The 22,383-nt window shown below is 38.0% G+C and overlaps 2 protein-coding genes across 2 annotated transcripts; both read right to left on the reverse strand.

Annotated features, from left to right (window-relative positions):
* Positions 1-13: 13 nt before the first annotated feature.
* Positions 14-5,309, reverse strand: fam185a (family with sequence similarity 185 member A). Its single transcript, XM_006789502.3, has 8 exons — positions 4,784-5,309; positions 3,440-3,549; positions 2,305-2,397; positions 1,956-2,094; positions 1,119-1,160; positions 929-1,024; positions 695-829; positions 14-555 (listed from the first exon to the last, which is right to left on the reverse strand). Exons 1-8 carry the CDS (start codon positions 5,217-5,219, stop codon positions 443-445), a joined length of 1,164 nt encoding a protein of 387 aa, XP_006789565.2. The 5' UTR covers positions 5,220-5,309; the 3' UTR covers positions 14-442.
* Positions 5,310-9,052: 3,743 nt separating this feature from the next.
* Positions 9,053-12,251, reverse strand: LOC148101965 (uncharacterized). The gene has a single exon (XM_087843044.1). The coding sequence runs from the start codon at positions 11,716-11,718 to the stop codon at positions 9,436-9,438; it is 2,283 nt and encodes a 760-aa protein (XP_087699170.1). The 5' UTR covers positions 11,719-12,251; the 3' UTR covers positions 9,053-9,435.
* Between the last annotated feature and the right edge of the window lie 10,132 nt (positions 12,252-22,383).

A 22,383-nucleotide genomic window follows, 5' to 3' on the forward strand; every position in this document is an offset into this window, starting at 1 on the left:
CAGATTGGTAAACCTCTGCACGTGTTTACTTCTGGGAAACTGCGTAAAATGTTGTACTTGAACCTAATCATGCTACTACAGTAACAGTGGAGAGGTGCAAGGTATTCAATGGTGCTTTCATAGTTTGAGGTAGCTTCCAGTAACATTCGGTAAACTTGGACAAAAAAAGAAAAAAAAATATGAGCAAAACTTTTTTTTTTTTTTTTAAAACATCCAAAACACCAACAGTTTTGTGCACACATAATCTCACTGCAGTCTGTATGTACAGTGGCTTCTTACACACATAGAACATTTCTAATATACTTCAGATTATAATGCAATATATCCTGTGTTAAATAAGCATTCAGTCTCTTACAGCTGCAGTAATGTTTGGCTCTTTCTTGTACATTTTTTAAGTCCCAGTTCAGCGATGCATCATGATTCTAGGAAAAAAACGGGACATTCAGCTGACTAGCCTCCGGGACTCAAACCAGCTTTGTACGGTCAGTCTGATGGAGCCTCTGTCTGCTTGAGCTTTAACCCACTGATTAGCCGGAGACTCTACATTCATGTAGCCTGTAAGAAACACAGAGTAGGAGGAAAACAAAGCAGAGGCGGATTACGGAAAGAACATTGTGTATGTGATTACTTGTTTTAGGATATGGCATTTTAACTGTGCCAAAGGGAAGCGTTATAAAGAAGGTTACGAGCTTACCAATAACTGTGGTGTGGCCTTCAGACGTGTTGTTTTCTACTCCATGGAGAACAACCTCTGGGCTGATATCCACCGACGTCCCACAAAGCCTCACCCCAGCTCTTAATGAGGACGGCACACGCACGCTCACCGCTCCTACGTAAGACACAGAACGAAGGAGAAAAACAATATGACTCAAAAGATGTAACAAAGAAAGTTGTGTCAAATAAAGTTGTTCTTGTAATGTGTGTTCACCTTGCTGACTGTGAAGCTCAGCACTGCCACCGTCTCCCACGTAGACATCGATGCCTCCGCTGTCAGAGGAAACCTTCAGGAAGCTATTTGAACCATCTGAAAAAGCAAAGCAAAGCCTCGGGTGTTTTGTTTTGCTTCCACTGATGGAGACCATATAAAAGGGCAATGTGCAGTCGGTCGACTTGCTCACCTATAACTGTATCTCCACACACGTTCTTCACAGTAGTCTCACCTTTAATTAATGAAAGCACATAATTAATGATAACACTTATAAGACTGTAGATATCACAAGCCTGCAGCTCTAAGTCAACAAGATAATTGTTTCCATGCATGTGTTGGAGTCTGAGGCTCATCATTATCAGGAAGAAAAGGAAATGTCTGCATCAATGGTGCATTTTTCTTACTACACATCACAAAGCTCTGATCTCATCTTGACTTTGAAGAATTAGTCTTCTTAAAACTACATTGTTTCATAGCTTTTCAGAAATGAGTAACGAGCTGGATAAGCAGATAAATTACAACCACATTGCAGTTAAATCACCTCTGGTCCAAGCCCGGGATTCCAGACATACCAAAGTCCTGCTTTACCAAGCAAGTAACATAAAACAGCTGAGCACAAAATGTACTGTAATGTAATATAGTGTACAAAAAATAGCAACCTCTTTGTGTAGATTTACCCATTTTGTGTTACTTTAGATTATTATTGCCTGTGTGTTAACCTGCCAACAGTATTTTAATACTCAGGTCGGTTGTATTTGTTCCAATTTCACACACTGTTGGGATCAATAGCTGTCAGTGAGATCTTCATTTGATATTTTTATACACTGGCAAAAAAAAAATATATATATTTACTTAAAAACTAAACTATCATAATCTAAACAATCTAATGTGTAGTAGAGTCAAAGTATTTAATTGCTTATTGGCTCACTTTGCATTGGACTCTGGTGGTCGTAATAACCACACATGTAATTTCATTAAGATACAAGTTTTTATTAAAAATGAATGATGGATGCTCGCTTTTGCTCACCGTGCACGTGCCCTAGGTTCACTCTCCCCGAACGGGATGAGATGCAGGTGGACTCCGCGTAGATGGCTTTGACCTTCAGAGGGCCGTGCTCTGTTGACACATTCATCTTGGTGCCCTGGAGCTTCTTGACATCCACTGCCTGTAAACGTACAACTGATCACTACACAGGGATGTACACGATGTATAATCGCAGCTTTTTTGATGTTGTTTGTTTTAAGTAATAGCCTCAAATCAAAAAAAAAAAGAAAGCATGAAACTCAACACTGCTAACGTGTATTTCAGGGTACTGCTGCCCCCTAATGACTGCTGAGTATAAGGACTAACACGTAGAAATAACAGTCATCCTTACACTGTCTCCGCCAGTGCTGATGACCACGTTGCCATTGATTGTGCCCACACCTGTAACATGCCCTTCGTGGGATTGCACCTCAACCTGATGAGCCTGAAATAAGACAGGAAAAGATGAGAAAGGGCGCTCTTTTCAGGATGCTCACAGTTTGCATAGAGAAGACAGATGATTTGAAATAACAGAAAAGGGACAACTGACACTGAACAAAGGTGGTGGCCTACAGCACAAACTGCCAGCCACCTGTGATCCAGTCTTGAGATGTCTTTCCAACAACTTGTACCTTGACCGGTGTGACCTTAATGACTCACAGGACAATTTTCAGGACTACCTCCAAAGGGTGTAACTTCCGGTATTTTAAAGTAAAAAAGACAAATTATACTGTGAGCCATTTCAAGTATTACATTAGTAATTTAAGTAGTGCATAATTTCCAGGATTGTTGAAAAAAACAACAGTCCTCATCACATATTTTATATGTAAGGCAAGTTTATTTATATAGCAATTCAATTCAACAGCAAGGTGATTCAAAGTGCTTTACAGAGACATTAAAAAACAAAAACAAATAAAAAGCATGTAATAAAAGACGACAGCTGAATAGTGGAGCATGCATGATGCACATCAATATAATGGATCATACAAAATGTAAAAAGGCAAGGTGAAGCCACTACAATATAAAGGTGCAGTGCATTTACAGTGTAAGATGGGGAAATTTTGTTTGTCTTTTCACTAAAATACCCAGAAACTACACATTACTTAAAATTGCTTGGAGTATAATTATTTCTTCGTTCCTGTAAAAACTTGAATTTTGAGCCAAGTCTTTGCAAGTAAATATAACTGCATCGTAAATTCAGGTAAAATACATGGAAATTCAGTTTAATTGCTGGGGAATTACAACCTGATTCACAGGCCAGTGAAGATGTCCACTTGCCTTCAGCTCGAGTGTTTAAGGATCAACAGTCACAGTCAGTAAATGTTTTGATAGATGAAGGTCAGGGATGAGCTGTTTTAGCAAAAGAGTGTGTGGTTTGTCTTTGTCTTTGTAAAATAAGCAAGCCTGGGAAAGACATAGTGTGGGTAAATTGTTCCAACAAGTAGGACCGACTAATTGCAGGCCTGACATGTGTTGCCAATACCCACCTTGACAGAGTGCAGCAGGCAGTTCCCCTTTTCTGTTCGCACCTTGCAGATATCACACTCCATATTCTTAACTTGCACGCTTCCCTTTCCTTGAGTAGTAATGAAGAGATCTGACAAAAGTTCACATACAGAAATTATTCAAAGACGCAGAGCGCAGAATCACTTTAGTGCGGATCCCCTGTAATAAACTAGGGTGGGTTTTAATAATCGATTCATCGATTAAAATCGATTCTGGCTTGGATAACGTGATATCATTCATTAAAATCCTGAATCGATTTTTTTATAAAAATGTATTTTGCCCAAAATTCCAGAATCTCAGGTGAAACGTCACAAGATTTTGACAACCACCAAACATTTAAAACAGTAAATGAGAGCAGGTACAGGGCTAATGCACAAAGACGTAAACACAAAGCGCGGACCCGCGGATCAGTGAGATGTCGCCTTTCTCACCCGACGGCACGGACACGGTCGGGGCTGAAAGCCGACAGCTCGCTGATTCTGATGTTTCGGCGGGTCTGCGCTTTGTGTTCACACCCTTTTTGCGCTGATTCTAAAGCTGTTAGTTTTATCTCTCTCCAAACAATATTGACCGAACCAGCAGCAAAAGAAGATCCAAACTAAGCTTCACATAAACATCGTCATGGACTCCCTCTGACTTTTGCTGTTTTGCTTCCAACACAATAAAATCAAACTTCATGCACAGCTCTCTCTCTCTCTGTACTTCAAGAACAGTTTCCCGTCTATCCCGGAAATCTGTTTTCTGCATTATTCGCTTGTTTGTTACGCACAAGACTACCATTGTTTACAGCGCTGTCGGCCGATGTTTTTTTTCCTTTTACTTACTTCTGAAAAGAAAACCTAATTTCCGTTCAATAGGCTTCTGAACAAATTTAAACTTTTTTAAATTATGCAAAATGCAAAACACTCAGCCGTGTCTTTAATAAAACCGCTGTAACTTAAGAGGTAATGTTCATAAGTTGATTAATGGTTTTCTTTCGTTTTTGATGTACTGCAGAATATTTTTATAAAATGCCAGGCCAGGAAAATCACCTTCATGTTTTTCTGTGTTTTATCTTCAGCTACTTTGACACAAAGGCATCTGCTGTGATGCTCACACCTTTGATAAAGTCTGGAATGTGTCAGCTTCCTTTTTATAGATATAAAAATATGTAAATGTACTGATCTGAATTATAATACTTCTGACTGTCTGAGGCAAAATTTTGAATTGAATCAAAACCCATCGAATTGAATCGAATCCTGGATCGAATCGATTCAGGACCTTGTGAATCGGAATAGAATCTAGAAATCAGTGACGATACCCAGCCCTCACATAGACACACTCACTGCTTTTGATGGGTGCAGACATTTCGATGGACAAGTCGCTGCCCACCGTCTCAGCGGATATTAGGAGCTCTTTGCTCCGGTCATCATAGTGGACCTTTAACCGGTCCAGACTGACTTCCTGCTCCTTGTCTGGCCCGTGGACTGTTATGAAGGCTCGATCAGCTTCGGGGTAGGTGTGCGGGTCCAGCGGGTTGATGGATATGTTGCAACCTATCTGTGCGCGCACCGTGGTGAAGGGGCTCACTGACAGATCCCACCGCCTCAGAGGCTGCTTCACCTCTTCATGAGCAGGAGACTTTAGAGGGGCAGAGAACGAAAGCGAGCGTGGAGTGTGCAGAGGACACCGGGTGGGTGTGAGAGTATAGGGGCTGACAGTCAGGGACCAGCAGCGGAGAAGCCCGACAGACGCCCGCTGACCTGCTGATCCCCAAAACATCCCGGTAAATCAAATAATCCACGCCTGACTGTAGCCACAAGACCCACTATAAACACGCGGCCATTCACTCAAGATCCGCGCAAGCACGGTTTCAAGACAAAACGTTTCCGGTATGACATTTCAGATTAAAAGCTTCATGAAAAATATGTGCGCAAGAGATCCTAAAAACTGTATATACTGTGTTTACAGCACCTCAGTAACAACTCTTTCAACACTAAACTCTTATTCATTTACCTTTCTGTGCAATATGTTTATGTTTTAAGCAGAAACACTTGTCCTTAGGTTTGCAGTGAGAAAGTGTTTCCTTATGGGTTCAGAAAAAAAGATTTTATTTCAGGAAGACAGTTTTCTGGGTACATTCGCATTAAATCCTGACTCTGGCATCTGCCAGTCATTTATTGTATGCATTAATTAATCACAAAGATTTCATCACAGGATTGAACTAATTTTCTCGAGGTGGGCGGATCGATCTAGGTAGCAGTATTATCGATACCAATGTTGGTATCATATCATTGTAGCACTGTAGGATCGATACATTGTTTCTATCATCTAAGTTCAGTGTATCCTCCACTGAACAGTGTGAAATTAATGATTTATTTGTTTTAATGAAAAATATACCTCAAACATCCACTATGAAAAGCATCTGAACCTTTTTTGTGTTTACTGTCATGTCTATTTTAGTTATAGTCTATAGCACATAATTAGCACGTTTTGTTAACTAATTATTAATCACAGGGATTTGGTGGTCATTAAAATTTTGGATCATACCAAAATCTACTAGTAATTTCTCAGGTGCTGACACAAAGTCAGCGTAACAGGACCTATTGCCAGGCATCGGCTGACAAACTTTATTGAATATTTCTAAACAATCTTTCAAACAAAACGTCATATTTGCTTTGAACTAAGCTCAAGCTAAATATATACATTTATTTAAGTTTATGATTTTGGCGTGAAGGGAAAGTAATTGACTTCTGGTGTTGCTCCGTGTCACTCTCATACGCTTAACAAACCGGATGTAGAGTCTTGCGTAAACGGCGCAAACTTAGAACCTCCCCTCTACCGGTCCTGTCCAATCAGTAGGATTACGCTATCAGGTCGGAAGTGACGTTAGGTTCGTCGCAAAGGGTGTAGGAAAAAATGAGTTTGGACCATTGACTGTAGAAAACAGAAAACAGGAATTTTTTATTCTCATATTCCTAATTTTTCAGTAATTTTGGAGCATTTCTTTAGGGTCCCCTCATGACATTTTTTTGTTAGACATGTTGAAAATACCACAGTTGAAAACAAAAGAAGACCACTCTAATTGTAGTCATAATTTGATATATTTAGATGACAAGTAATCACCTGATGTTAGTGATGGTGTTACTCTTTATAGCGACAGTGTTCTAGGGTTAAACATGACAGTGAGTTCAGCACACTGTTATTGTATACCCATTAGTTTCTCCCATACTTGAAACATATTTTAATCAAGAAGCATTAAAATTTATAAAAGTGTGTAAGGGCTGGTGTGTTCTGTTACCTTCAGGAAGGTAACAACTTCCATTTTTCCAGTTAAAAAGGGAAAACAAACAAATAAACAACAAGTCCGTTTTTATTCATAAATCATGGAAAACTATTCGCACTGGGTGCATGCACGGTCTCCAAATTGAACACTAGAAAAAACAATATGTCAGAAATAACAAACTGGGACAGAGCACGTTCCCCTTCACTCTGCATCTCTCTGTGAGCGAACAGCCTGTACGCCTTTACAATGTTTTCTTTCTTCCTTATTGGAGTTATTTCTGAACCAGCTGCCTGATCCAGATCTTATTTCACCTAACTTCATATTTACTCCATCTCTCTATCGCTCTCCTGTTTTCTTTAATGAACTGCTGTGATGAAATTTTCAATTCCGTTTTATTTATATAGTGACAAATTACAACCTTTGGCTTTGGAGGGTTGTACTTGGCCTGCTACGCTGGATGTAAGAACAGTGTTGGGAAGTAACGGAATACATGTACCGCCGTTACGTATTTAAAATACAAAATATGAGTAACTGTATTCCGTTACAGGTACCGTTTAAAAAGGTGGTATTTAGAATACAGTTACTTTGTTGAAATAAATGGATTACACAGCAGTACTTCCCTGTTTCATATTGTGGCGGGTCAGGACTCTAAAAACAGTCAGTGATCACTGTTGGCTTCTCTCAGTTTTTATTACTACTAATAATTTTAAAGCTCAGTTTTTAAACCCTTAAGATGTAACTACAGCCCAGCCCATGCAGCAGTATATTAATGACTAACCTTGTATTGTGGATGGATTATCTCGGTGGTTCTCCTGTTTGGTCCGTTTACAGCATCCTGCCATGGGATTGCATTTGCCCCTAATCATTGGGAACCCTCACATTAACTTTTATCGAGTGGAAAAAAAGGTCTCCATTCGTTAGTGTTCCTCCTCCAGCTTTACTGTTTATGTTATGTTAACATAGCTTTGTCGCGCTAGCAATAACGTAGCATTATATAGCAGCTAGCCCAACATCAGTAGCCCTACAAACGTCGCTGCTGTTTAGTTTTCTGTCTTCATTTATGTTGGAAGTGATAGCAGAGCTGTACGTTTAAATTTGTTTCATAAATTGCTCAGTCAGAACATGGTATATTATATTTAGATGGGCGCTAGCGAGCTAACTCCCTGCTAACTTCTAACTCCGTTAAATTGTGTTTTCATGGATGTCTGGATGTTAAACTTAATTGTTACACCTGGTAGAGCAGCCACACTGATCATTTTATTACAGATGAGAGAATTTAGACAGTTTTTAAGTCTCAGTAATGTTGCAGTGATCATTTGACTTAGGGACTTGCAGCGGAGTTTGAGCCCAGACATGAGCAATGACGTCAGACTTAAAGACCGGATAGGAAAACCCGGACATTTTTATTATTCTCGAAAATCCCCCCAGATGCTCCAGACGGAACGAGAAAAGTGGACATGTCCGGGGAAAAGAGGACGGTTGGTCAACCTAATCCAGCGGTCCCCAACCCCCGGGCCTCGGACCGGTACCGGTCGGTAAGTCGTTTGGTACCGGGCCGCGAGAGTTGAGGCTCAGGTGTGAAATGTATAGTTTTCAGGGTTTTTATCAGTTTTCAGTGTTATTTTGTTATTGTTTTTAATCGTTTACTCGGTTTTCCTTGGTCTTTTCACGTGTTTTATGAATAAATTTTCTTTTTTTTCAGTACCGGTACGAGTTTTATTTTGTTGTATTTATCCACGACACCTTAAAGGCCGGTCCATGAAAATATTGTCGGGCATAAACCGGTCCGTGGTGCAAAAAAGGTTGGGGACCGCTGCCCTAATCAACTTACCTATGTCACTAATATGTAGAATTCTAATACCTGGGAATACCTTAAAGCTAGCTGTGGAATGCACAGGGTTCTCAGGGAGAGCAATATTGAGAGACCTGTAGCTTGCTACTGTGAACAACCTTCTACTGCGTAGCAGCATTTCTTATTTAGCTTCCTGTTTTTCTTCTTTTTTTCCACATATAGTGTACATACAGTGTAATGACTGTGAATGCTTGGTGGGATGCTCCTATGCTGGTAAGGAGATTACATTTTAGGACTTAAACCAGACTCTAAGGAATTGCTGTGTCTAATTTTGCGATGCTGCGATTAACAAACTGGGTTCTGTTTGGAGGTTGAAGAGGAACTTTCCCTCACCAGGCCGACAGCTGTCAGTGCCACAGTTTATCTCATGCAGCGCAGTGTTAATTTTAAAATGATCAAATACTTTAGACAATGTATATTCTTCAATGACAAAAAATACAAGTGTTCATTTAAGCAAATAAACAGAGCCGTAAGAGATGTTTTTCAGAAATTGTTTTCTTTATTTTTATTTGCAACTAACAAATTTTTTTAAAATTTGTAGTTTTTGTTGTGCTCTCTATTGTGAACCCCTCACCTAATTTGTTATGTTTTTTAACAAATTAAACCCCAACAATCAAATGATCCCCTGTGAGCAAGCACTAGGCACAGTGGAAAGGAAAAACTCCCTTTTAACAGGAAGAAACCTTTGACAGAACCAGGCTCAGGAAGGGGCAGCCATCTGGCACGACTGGTTGGGGGTGAGAGGCAAAAGAAAAGAAAAATGAGAGCACAAGTTAGCTAAATGTTGCTCATGTTGTCTAACATGAACAACGTATGGTTTACTGGACTGTGGATGAAAAGCAGTCCATCATTACTAGTCTTTAAAAGGGAACTAATCCATCAGCAAGGTAGCAATATGGCAATATGACAGAGTTAAATAGGCAATCACTGCTAAGCATTGAAAAGCCCCAGTAAGCTGCAGGTATAATAAGGCCTACTGCGGCAACACCTAAACCTATTTTAAGTAGGCGTTTGGCACCATGACGCCATGAACCACTAGTCGGAACCACGTCAGGAGATGGTTCTGAGACAGGAGAATCAAGCTCTTCAGGTTGAAGACCAAGATTCTCCTGTGTCGGGACCACATCAGGAGGTGGTTCCAAGGCAAGAAAAAAAAGCTCCTCAGGTTCAGGAGCAAAATTCTCCAGCTGCAGAGCCTCCAGAGATTCCACCTGTGACTGTTTTTCGTCCTGAGCCTGTCTCACCCGATGCTGAAGAGTACATATTTCTTTTTTCAGCTCAACTATCTGTTCTGTCTTGTGATCTATTTCTCTATTCTGTTTTTCTATTATCTCTTCTTTTTTTGTTATTTTATGGTGAGCTTCTCTCACTTGGTGCTCAAGTCTCTGTTCAAGAGTCTCTAAAGTTTTCTCGAGTTTTGCATTCTCTTTCTTTTTTTCGTTTCTCTCACTTTCAATCTGAGACAACTCAGCAGCAATGCTGTTGTTATGCTCGAGGAGATATTCTTCTTTTTCCAGAAAGTCATGGTGCATCGTCTGAATGGTGTTAACCTGTTCCTGCATTTTAGCCTCCAGAGATTCCACCTGTGACTGTTTTTCGTCCTGAGCCTGTCTCACCCGACGCTGAAGAGTACCTATTTCTTTTTTCAGCTCAACTATCTGTTCGGTCTTGTGATCTATTTCTCTATTCTGTTTTTCTATTATCTCTTCTTTTTTTGTTATTTTATGGTGAGCCTCTCCCACTTGGTGCTCAAGTCTCTGTTCAAGAGTCTCTAAAGTTTTCTCGAGTTTTGCATTCTCTTTCTTTTTTTCGTTTCTCTCACTTTCAATCTGAGACAACTCAGCAGCAATGCTGTTGTTATGCTCGAGGAGATATTCTTCTTTTTCCAGAAAGTCATGGTGCATCGTCTGAATGGTGTTAACCTGTTCCTGCATTTTAGCCTCCAGAGATTCCACCTGTGACTGTTTTTCGTCCTGAGCCTGTCTCACCCGACGCTGAAGAGTACATATTTCTTTTTTCAGCTCAACTATCTGTTCTGTCTTGTGATCTATTTCTCTATTCTGTTTTTCTATTATCTCTTCTTTTTTTGTTATTTTATGGTGAGCCTCTCCCACTTGGTGCTCAAGTCTCTCTAACGCTTCCTTGAGATCTGAGTTCTCTTTCTTTTGTTCATTTCTCTCACTTTCAATCAGTGACAGCTGAGCAGCAATGCTGCTGTTCTGCTTGAGGAGATATTCTTCTTTTTCCAGAAAGTCACGGTGCATCGTCTGAACGGTGTTAACCTGTTCCTGCATTTTAGCCTCCAGAGATTCCACCTGTGACTGTTTTTCGACCTGAGCCTGTCTCACCTGACATTGGAGATTGCATATTTCTTGCACCTGCTCAGCTATCAGTTTCTGGTTTTGCACTATTTCCCTATTCTGTTTTTCTATTATCTCATTTTTTGTTGTTGTTTCAATATGAGCATTTTCCCCTTGGCACTCAGGAGTCTCTAAAGTTTTCTTGAGTTTTGCATTCTCTTTCTTTTGTTCATTTCTCTCACTTTCAATCAGTGACAGCTGAGCAGCAATGCTGCTGTTCTGCTTGAGGAGATATTCTTCTTTTTCCAGAAAGTCATGGTGCATCGTCTGAATGGTGTTAACCTGTTCCTGCATTTTAGCCTCCAGAGATTCCACCTGTGACTGTTTTTCATCCAGTGCCTGTCTCACCCTACACTGAAGAATACATATTTCTTTTTTCAGCTCAACTATCTGTTCTGTCTTGTGATCTATTTCTCTGTTCTGTTTTTCTATTATCTCTTCTTTTTTTGTTATTTTATGGTGAGCCTCTCCCACTTGGTGCTCAAGTCTCTCTCTCTCTTCCTTGAGATCTGCGTTCTCTTTCTTTTGTTCATTTCGCTCACTTTCAATTTGAGACAACTCAGCAGCAATGCTCTGTTCACGCTCATTTTTAAAGCGATAGTAATTTTTTTTGTAATAATTCTTTTTGCGCTTTAGGGTGCTTAACTCCAACTGGAGTTCTTGTATTTTCATTTGAAGCTCCCTAGGCTCCGATATTTCTCTCTCCATCATCCCATACAGTATTTGTGATTCCTCTCGAATCTCTCCGTCAGACTGTGAATTATTAAATGTTTCGTGTGACATTTCTTTAAACGTTTAATGCAAAGTGTCGACAAGAAAAAATGTTTGCTTAATTGTTTAAGTTTAAAAATAGTCCCTTTCTGAAAGGTTTCTGGTTTGCAAAATACAACTCGCTGTTTCTGAAAATGTTCCAAGTAAAACTGTGTTTGCGAAGGTGAAGAGGGGGTATTTAAGGACTTTTGTGGCCGCGAATTTGACGTCAGCGCTCTTTGAGCCTTTGATCCTTTGTTCGATCACAGGACAGCTGTGCGTAATTCTGCGCATGCTCAGAATATACCCATTGAGATGCACGGTTTTGTTTTGTTTTGAATTTTTTTAAATACCCTGAAAACAGTCCAAACAGTGTTGCCAACTTAGCGATTTTGTCGCTATATAGGGAGTTTTCAAACCCCCTTAGCGTCGTTTTTTTTCTAAAAAGCGACCAGCGACAAATGGCGACTTTTTCTGGTGTTATTGGAGGCTTTTTTATGACGACTTTTGACGTGAACGCGCTTGTTGCTCTTACTCTCAACCATTGGCTGTGTCCCATTTCAGGGTCTGCACGCTTGAAGTACGCGCACTACGCGTACTACGTACGGTGCGTACTATAAGTACGAGAAGTGCGGAAGTGAGAGGCTTGTGAAATGGGACGGTATATGCTTCGTCGCGCTGTTCAGGTTGTCTAGCAACCATGATACTAACCGCGAGACACGTTACATACAGCTTTGTTTGACAGAAATGAAGGAGAAAATTGTTTTGTTGGTCAATCATTTTTGTCATGACATCACTTTGATTAGTTGAGTATCTGAGGCTGAGACCAATGGACTGTAAAACATGATTGTTGGGCTTCATTTCTGTACTGAACAGTTATTTAAGATTAGCTAGTAAATAATAATTAGTTAATGTTGTTCATGAGACTAAAGTCATCTCACTATGGTAATGTAAATATAATATGGCCAATATTATAGTATTGTCAGATTATTATGATATATATATATATATATATATATATATATATATATATATATATATATATATATGTAATCTATATCACTGACTTTCATCTTGTTGTGTTTGTGGATATATGACTGACTTTAATTATCCATAAAATCATCAGATTCTCTGTAAGATTAAGGTCGACTATATGTATATATAGAAGTAGAGGCTTTAAAACCAAGTTAATGCTGAAAGTACAAACATCACTAGTGTCACATAACTTTGCCGACATGTGGCCAACAGCAATGTTGTAATATTCTTCATTATTAAACATTCGCACATGAATAAGTGACGTCATATTCAGTACTTACTTTTGACAGTTCACTTTTCGGCCGCTCCCTTCTGCCGTATTTTGCGGCAAAATTATCCACACCCACTGCCGCGCTATGAATTGTGGGATATATGGGACCACGAAGCGTGCACCGGACCACGCTTGATATTTGGGGAAATCAACGGCGCATTTGGAGTATGCATTTCAAGTACACTTCGAATTGGGACAGCCGTCGTCGCGTGGCGGTGACGTAACCGCACTTAAAATGCATACTTCAAGCGTGCAGACCCTGAAATGGGACACAGCCAGTGGTCATCCTCCCTAATCACTAAAACCTCTTACTGGAAGTTAAATAGTACCATTCTTGAGCATAAAGAAGTGATTTGTGAAGTTCAGAGATTCATTAAACTTTATTGGAGTAAAGCTCTCACAAATAATACATTTTGTAGTAACTGGGAACTTTTGAAATATGAAATTGGAAAATTCTTTAGAAAATATAGCAGTGATTTAGCAAAAAAAAAGAAGATCTGATGAGACACAAGTGATACAAAAGATCACATGCCTTACTTCCAAACCAATAGACACCCACAGTGAATCTGATAAGATAAAACTGGTTGACCTGCAGCATAGGTTAGATGAGATTTACAAACGCAAAGCTGACGGAGCATTTATTCAGTCTCGCAGGAAATGGCTCGAAGAACGAGAGCAGAATTCAGCCTATTTTTTCAGACTTGAAAAGCATCAATCTAACACCAACTCCATCCTACAACTAAATATTAATGGGACAATTTCTAATGATAAGGATACAATAGCAAAATATTGTTCAAACTTTTATTGCAAACTTTATTCTTCTAGTTATTGCCCTGAAGCTTGTCTGACTTTTTTTTAATTCTTTAGACAAAATTACTCAGCTGAATGAGGAGGATAGTCAGCTTTGCGACAGATCAATTTCTTTGATTGAGGTTGCAGATGCTATAAAACATCTAAAGATTAACAAATCACCTGGAACTGACGGCCTTACTGCCGAGTTTTACAAACAGTTCGCTGACAGTTTAGCCCCGTTTCTTTTAGAAGTTTTTAAGCAAAGTATGGATAGAGGTGCACTCCCTCCCACTTTATGTCAAGGTTTGATCACCCTCATTCCAAAACCAGGAAAGGATCCTTTGCTCTTAGACAATTGGCGACCAATCTCTTTACTGAATAATGATTATAAGATATTGGCACAAATTCTGGCTAATAGAATGAAACCTGTATTAGATAAAGTTATTGATGAGAGTCAGTCTGGTTTCATGCAGAATCGTCATATCTCAAACAACATAAGATTAATTTTAGACATAATAGATTACCCAGAACTTGTACAGGATGATAGTCTTATTCTTTTTTTTAGATTTCTACAAGGCGTTCAACTCCTTAGAGCATGAGTTTATTTTTACTGCTTTAACTAAATTTGGGTTTGGTCAGTCCTTCTGTAATGCCGTTCGGACACTGTATTCCAACAGTAACAGCTCCATAAAGCTTGCCACTGGTATTTCCCCAAGATTCTCTCTAAAGCGTGGAGTGAGGCAGGGTTGCCCCCTATCCGTATATTTATTCCTCCTTTCTGTGCAACTCCTTAATTCACACATTAAACTCAGTTCTTTAAAAGGCCTGGTCATTGCTAACAGAGAAATACTCATAAGTCAGCTGGCAGACGATACAGCTCTCTTCCTCAGAGACGCCTCGCAAGTTTCAGTGGCCATTAACAATATACAGCCATTCTCTAAAGCCTCCGGACTTTCACTCAACCTGCATAAATGTTAACTTTTACCAGTTAAAAGTTGGTTAGCAACTTCAATTCATGGAATACCTGTAAGAAACTCTGTAAGATACCTTGGAATTCAAATAATAAAAAATGAGCAATCCAGATGCTCCACAAACTTCATTCCTATTATAGATAAATCCCAAAAAATCTTTAATCATTGGCTACAGCGAGACCTGTCGTTGAAGGGTAGAGTTCTGCTATCAAAGGCTGAAGGTATCTCCCGTCTAACCTATGCTGCCCAGTCACTACATGTTGATAATACAACCTGTAAGTCAATTAACAAATTATTATACAATTTTTTATGGAAAAATAAAACTCACTACTTGCGTAAATCAGTAGCTTTAAATTCATATGATAAAGGAGGTATAAATTTTATTGATTTTGGTGCTCTTAACAACACCTTTAAAATAAACTGGATTAAAAAGTATTTAAGAAATCCCACTTCTATCTGGAACTTTATCTCACATCATGTGTTCTCTAATTTAGGCGGCCTTAACTTCCTACTGCTCTGCAATTATAGTATTCCAAAAATACCACTGAAACTTTCTCACTTTCATCAACAAATTCTTTTGGCATGGGCGCTGATTTACAAACACAATTTCTCTCCACAAAGCTGTTTTATTTGGAATAACTGCAATATTATTTATAAAAATAAAACTCTTTTTTTAAATAACTGGTTTAAGAATGGAATAATCTTGGTTAGTCAGTTATATAGAGAAGATGGACTCTTATATAATTACTCTGAGTTCCTCAGGTGATACAATGTACCGATAACGCCTAAAGAATTCTCAATAGTGTTCGATGCCATCCCATCTGGTCTGTCCATGTTACACAGATGCTCCCACAGTGCTCCACTACAGGTCACTCCCCCGGATGTGTTACATTCTTCTCTTGGCAATGTTTGCTTTTCTTCTCATAAATCTATAAATACCAAAATAAGATCTCTCTTTCAGGATGCAATGGTCTCTGTTCCATCAGCCATATTTTATTGGGCCAATTTTGTAACAGATATTGAATGGGAAAAAGTTTGGACTTTACCACAAAGGTTTTTCTTAACAAACAAAATTAAAGAGATTTCCTTTAAGTTGATTCATAAGTTTTACCCTACCAAACAATATTTGTCCAAATTGATGGCTGAAATAAATGTAAATTGTACCTTCTGTCAAGAGCAACCTGAAACAGTTTCTCATCTGTTTTGGTCATGTAAATTTACATGTAAATTCTGGAAGGATTTCCACAAGTTTATTACTGACTCTGTTCTCCCTAATCTTCAACTATACTATAAGGATGTTATCTTTGGCTATTATAATTTTAAAGACAAGGACAATGATGCTTTCTTCTTTATAAATTTGGTTTTATTTTTGGCAAAATTTCATATACACAAAAGCAAAGTCCTCGGCAGAAAGCCTGAACTTCTTGTATTAAAAATGGAACTTGCACAATATATAAGGACAATCTCCTCATCAAAAAACACTAAGGCTCTCAAGACTGTTAACATCTATAACCGATTGAAACTGCTAACTTGATTTTGGCTCTTGCAAACTTTTGTTTATTTATGTTCCCCTTAATTTATTTTATTTTTTGTACTCACTTTTGTCTCACTGTCTTTGTCACTCTCTCTGTTCCTCATTGTACTACCACAATGTCATCTTTTATGTGATCCCTGTTTTACTTGACTGTATGTCTAAAATGTGATAAATAAAGTTTAGTAAATAAAGTGTCTGGCTGCAGTATAGGTCATAAACCCCGCCTCCTCCATGTTAGCGGATGGGACTGGGGTCAGACTAAAATAAATTATTTCTCCTCAGATAAATTTTTTCAAGGGATGCAATCTGCCAATTTATGTAGTTCTTATTACATTGATTTGGGTCCAAGGGGTCACTTTTCTCATAAATCTATTATGATTATTAACTAGAGCCTTAAAAATTGGGGAGAAACGTCATGATGAAAGCTTTGATTGACAGCTGCAGTTACGGAGAAACTTGCGCTTCTTGCGTAGAGCAGGTGTATTCGGGAGAGAAGCCAAGAGAAAAAGCTAACATCAAAATATCGACTGGGTTTGAAATTATCAAGATGAGTTGTTCAGCAGTAAACTACTAACCGACCACAGGGCTCTGATGGATCGTTGCAGTTTTTTTCGGTAAGTCTAAATTGTGTTTCATAAGCTAATACATGATATGGTTTGCTAGTTAGCATCGGTATTGCATTGAATATGTATATAAAGCAGCGTTAGCTACCAGTTCTTTGTTCAATTTAAATAAATAGCATTTAAGAAACTGCTAATAAATTTTATTTTAGTCAAGAAATTGTTTGAACCGTGTTAATAGGTTGTGGTCATCTACCCACCACTGTCACACCACAGCCATTTTGCTGCACTGGCTTGCATAAACTGTAATATATTTGCTTGATGTTTTAAAAAATTACAACTTGAGCATTCCTGCTGCATACAAAATACAGTTAGCTAATCATCTTTAGATAATCTTCAGATGAGGCTGTTCTGGCATTTACTTACTACCTGTGATATCACTTCAGCTAATTATCTTGCCCTGTTTTTGTAATGCAAAAGAGTAAAAAAAAAAAAGAAGCTTCTAAATATGAACGCATGGCTTGCCCACATAATAAACGATGCATGTGATTAGCGCCAGAAATACTGTTAGGTTAGAATTATTATTTTATTAATGTACAGTGGGAGTTAGCGGTTGTTACACCACTGGCTACTACCTGGGGCTGCAGGCCCGTTCTCTCTGTTGTTAATTTTTTTTTTTTTTTTTTTTTTAATTTGCACAGAAATGCACAACAATTATGGCAATCTCTACAAAGATTCTATTTTCCAACATGAAATATTATCAGAACAGGCTGAATTCCAGCATATAGAAGATAGGTAATGAACAGGAAGTACAAACAACAACAAATAAATAAATAAAACCAAACCCAAACAGAATCAAAACAAACAAACAACAACAACAAAAAAAAAACAAAAACAAAAAACAAATAAAGAAAAAAAAGACATTATACCTTAGGGGTTTTCTAGCAGATCTAGTTCAATAATCATATGATTCAGAACCAGAGCTTGTTTTTTGTCCATAAATTTAACAGATGAGAGGAAGAGGCAGAGTTCTTTGTGAAAAGTAAAAAAGGACGGCTTTGTTTTCAGAAAACGACATTTGTGAATGAAGAATTTCCCCATAATAATTATTACATTTAAAACATTGTCAAGCTTCTTTTCTTTTCTTAGATAACCAAAAATAATATCATTTTTAGAAAATTCAAGTAAGTTTGGAATCTTTGGAAAGAGCCAGTAGTGCACATCGTTCCACAGGGCTTTACAGAATATACAATCATAAAATAAATGTTCTGTTGATTCAATATCCCCATCACAAAAAGAGCAAGAATTATTATCAATACCAAAGCGACGTCTGAGAAATTCTTTGGAAGGGTAAATACCAGAGAGTATTTTGTAGTGGACCTCCTTAGCTTTGGGAGGAATGGGAAGTTTTAGGTAATTTTTTCTGATCTCTTTCTTTTGATCACCGGAGAACAGATGTGAGATGGAATTTGGATTGCATCTATAAGGGAAAAAAACATTAGTAAATAATTCCCTAATTTGGGAGTTTTTCAGACTGTTAGCTGTAATGTTATGCCCATTTACCAAGAGTTCAGGGAGGTCAGGGGATCTATAGTCAGGGTTTTGAAAAAGATTATATGCTGTACACAGAATGTTTTGAGGGATAGCCTTAGTAATTTTTTGAAATTCTTTGTTATTTATTTGCAGATTATAATTGGTGGTGAAATCTTCTAATAAAATTTTACCTCTATCATTTAACAAATGCATCACTGACCAGATGCCCTTATCGTACCATTTTTTTATAAAGATTGATTTGTTTCCAATGTTTATGTAGCGACAGTTCCATAGGGGAGTGTTGTGTGGGCTATAGTTATGTTTGTATATTAATTTCCAGTATAATAAAACTTGCTGGTGAAAGGAAGAGAGCTTTATGGGGAGTTTTTTTATGTCAAAATCACATCTAAGTAAAAGATTAATTCCGCCTAGATCAGAGAATATTTTGCTTGGAATGTGAAACCAAAGACTATTTTGACTTCTTAAAAATGACCTAAGCCAATTTATTTTTAGGGTGCCATTTAAGCTGTCAAATTCAATAGCTTGCAAACCTCCATCTCCAAATTGTTTGACTAAATTACCTTGCCTGATATAGTGGGTTTTGCGTTTCCAAATAAAATCAAAGTTTAGCTGGTTAATAGATTTGATTGCTGATTTAGGCACTCCTACCGCATATGCAGGATATACTAGCCTGGAGATACTTTCCATTTTGGTGAGAAAAATTCTACCCAGAATCGATAAGTCTCTCTGAGCCCAGTTATTTAACTGTGTTCTACAAATTTGGATTTTCTCCCAAATATTAAGGTTATCTAAATCAGTCTTATTCCTGGTTATATACATACCCAAATATTTGACAGTGGATTTAACAGGAATATTAAAAGTGTTAGAAATAGTACAATCATTTAAGGGTAAGATCTCACACTTGTTTAAATTTAGATTTAACCCTGAAGCTTTTGAGAAAGTTTCAATAATCTGCAGAATTTTGGGGATTTCTTTCAGGTTATTTAGGAAAATAGTTGTATCATCGGCTAACTGGCTGATAGAGAGCTCTTTACCCAGGATAGACATCTTACCAAACTCAGCATTTTTAATCAATATGGAAAGCATTTCTGTTGCTGCAATAAACAGCAATGGTGAGATTGGACATCCTTGTTTTATTCCTTTGCAAATCCTAAATCTTTGTGAGGTGCCACGTGGAAGACACACTGAACTGTTAGTATCTCTGTACAGTAATTTGATTACATTAATGAAGTTACCTCCAAAACCGAACAAATCAAGGGCTTGAAACATAAATTCATGCTCTATCATGTCAAAGGCTTTGTAAAAATCTAAAAATAGAACAAAACCTTGGTTCTCAATTAGGTAGTTGTAGTCAATCAAGTCCAAAATAAGGCGGATATTATTATGAATTGAGCGGCCTTTTATAAATCCAGACTGAGTGTCAGAAATAATTTGATTTATGCCTGATTTTAACCTGTTTGCAAAAATATGTGTTAAAAGTTTATAATCATTATTTAATAGAGTAATTGGTCTTAAATTATCAAGAAGAGTCGGATCTTTCCCAGGTTTTGGTATAAGTGTAATTACCCCTTGTTTCATAGTGTGTGTGAGAGAACCATTTTCTACTATTTCTGTAAGCATTCCAAACACAAGGGTTCTAATATGAACCCAAAAATGTTTGTAAAAGTTACTGGTCAAACCATCACAACCTGGTGCTTTATCTTTGGGTAAAGCACTTAAGGCTTTATCTAACTCTTCAATGGTAATTTTGCCCTCACAAGTCTTTTTAAAATTTTCATCAATTTTTGGAATCAGGTGTTTGATAGATTGAAAAAAAGCCTCAGCCAATGGTCTAGAGTATGAAGAGGAGTACAAATTACTGTAAAAGGTAAAGATTTCTTTAGCTATTAAATGAGGGTCAGTGCATAGCTGACTATCAATTTGTAGACTATTTATGGCGTTTCTTTCTTGTCTTATCTTTTCTAATCTACAGAAATATGCTGTACTTTTTTCGCCATCCTCGATCCACTTGGCTCGGGATCTCAGATATGCTCCTTTAGCCTTTTTAATATAAATATCGTCTAAAGAAGACTGTAGAATACTTCTACGCTGTTTGTCATAATCATTAAAAAAGGGTTTCGAGCAGATGTGATTAAGTTCTCTGATAACTTCAGTTTCTTTTTGCTTGTTCTGATGAGCTATTATTTTACTGTGTTTAATTGAGATTTGACGTACTTTAAATTTAAAGAATTCCCACTTTTCTGTGTAAGAACTTATATTTTCATTAGCTGAAATAAGTTCTAGTTGTTGAAGTATTTCGTTACTAAAATTTTCATTGGTAAGCAGGGATGAGTTAAACTTCCAGTAACCTTTATTATGAGAGTTTTTAAGTTGAGGAGTGACACTGAGATTTATCACACAGTGGTCGGTTAAAGGTGCAGCTGAGACACCCACATCTATACTATTCTGCATTAAACTGTCTGAGATTAGCCAGAAATCGATACGTGATTTCGCCGAACCATCAGGCTTGAACCACGAAAAGGACTGAACAAGTGGGTTTGCTAATCTCCAAGGATCTATTAGGTTAAGATTTAGACAGAAGTTGTGTAAAAATGAATTTATATGATGGGAATGGAATTTAGAGGGTGATCTATCAAGCCATTCGTCATAAACCATATTGAAATCTCCACCTAATATAAGATTGTTTGTGGAGTATTTGTGAGATAGTTCTTTTAGGTGACTGGTAATCTCAGTTAATAAAAGTTTGTTCTGAGCTACATTGTTGTAACCATAAATATTACATAAGATCAAAAAGCTATTATCCACTTTGAGTACACAAATTAGCCAATGGCCCAGACTGTCTTTTCTATGAGTTTCAATTTTATTACCAAAGTTTTTAAATAGTAAGGCCACCCCCGCTGATTTGTTAGTACCATGACAAAGAATTATTCTTTCCCCCCACTGACTAGACCAAAAATTTTCATCTGCCTCCACAGAGTGTGTTTCTTGTAGCAGTATACAGTTCGCCTTTACATTTTTACAGAACAAAAATATTGATTTTCTTTTAACACTGTCTCTTAAGCCCCTAGTATTTAAAGACACACAGTTAACATTGGAACTAAGGAATGACATAAAAGGGAAATGAGAAAGCAAAATAAAAAGAGGTTGACTGTACTTCAGGTACCCAGATAGAAGTAGAACTCTATAAAATTGGGAGCACTTAATCCCTTAAAACTGAATTCACAAAGTGCAAACGACCTCTATGAAAAATCCTTACAGTAACGTACCAAATAGGTAATATAAACAATAAGTATTGAACCTGCCTATTTAAAACTTTTGGCATTCTTAGAATTGGTTAAAGAACGTGACCTAAATAGAATTGTTAGCAAAACGCATTGTACTCAAAGAGTAATATGCTGACTGGTTATTTGGAATAGTTCGACAGTCACCCAGGGAACACCCGAACTCCGTTGATGTAACCGGCATGCCCTCGGTAGTAGACGTTCTTCCCTTCAGCTCTGGCTCGCTCCATTTTGGGCCAAACTGCAGCTCTTGCTTCTCGGTCTAGTTTGCAGAAATCTTGCTTGAAGTAGACGCCTAGCTCCTTGCACACCTGGGAATCCTTAGTCAGTTTCCAGAAAGCGTCTCGGTAGTGCCTCATGGTGAACTGAACTATTATTTGTCGATGTCTACCCGCTTCTTTTTTCCCTAGACGATGGACGGTGTCCACAGCGTCGCCCAGTGAAGAAGCCCAATGTGGCGCGATCTTAGCCAAGATGTCAATAACTTCTTTGCGAGTATCTTCGTCATTTTTTTCTTTCCAGCCCTGGATTTTCAAGTTCCAGCGACGCATGTATCGTTCTAGTTCTAACATTCTCTCTTTCAGCTCAGCGTTTTCTTTGTTTAGAGCAGGAATGTCTTTTTCCAAACCAGACAGTTTAGCCTTACAGTCTTTTATATCGGCTGCGTTCATTTCAGCCAGCTTGGCAATGTTAGCCACCA

Source organism: Neolamprologus brichardi, chromosome 7 (genome assembly GCF_056152115.1).
Source record: "Neolamprologus brichardi isolate AB-2024 chromosome 7, ASM5615211v1, whole genome shotgun sequence".
NCBI classification, from domain to species: Eukaryota; Metazoa; Chordata; class Actinopteri; order Cichliformes; family Cichlidae; genus Neolamprologus; species Neolamprologus brichardi.

Coding starts and splice junctions, on each gene's coding strand:
- fam185a (XM_006789502.3), bottom strand. CDS start 5,219: ATGTTTTGGGGATCAGCAGGTCAGCGGGCGTCTGTCGGGCTTCTCCGC. Junction 3,550..4,783: donor GTCTGCACCCATCAAAAGCA/GTGAGTGTGTCT, acceptor AACTTTTGTCAG/ATCTCTTCATTACTACTCAA. Junction 2,398..3,439: donor GCCTGCTGCACTCTGTCAAG/GTGGGTATTGGC, acceptor GTCTTATTTCAG/GCTCATCAGGTTGAGGTGCA.
- LOC148101965 (XM_087843044.1), bottom strand. CDS start 11,718: ATGTCACACGAAACATTTAATAATTCACAGTCTGACGGAGAGATTCGA.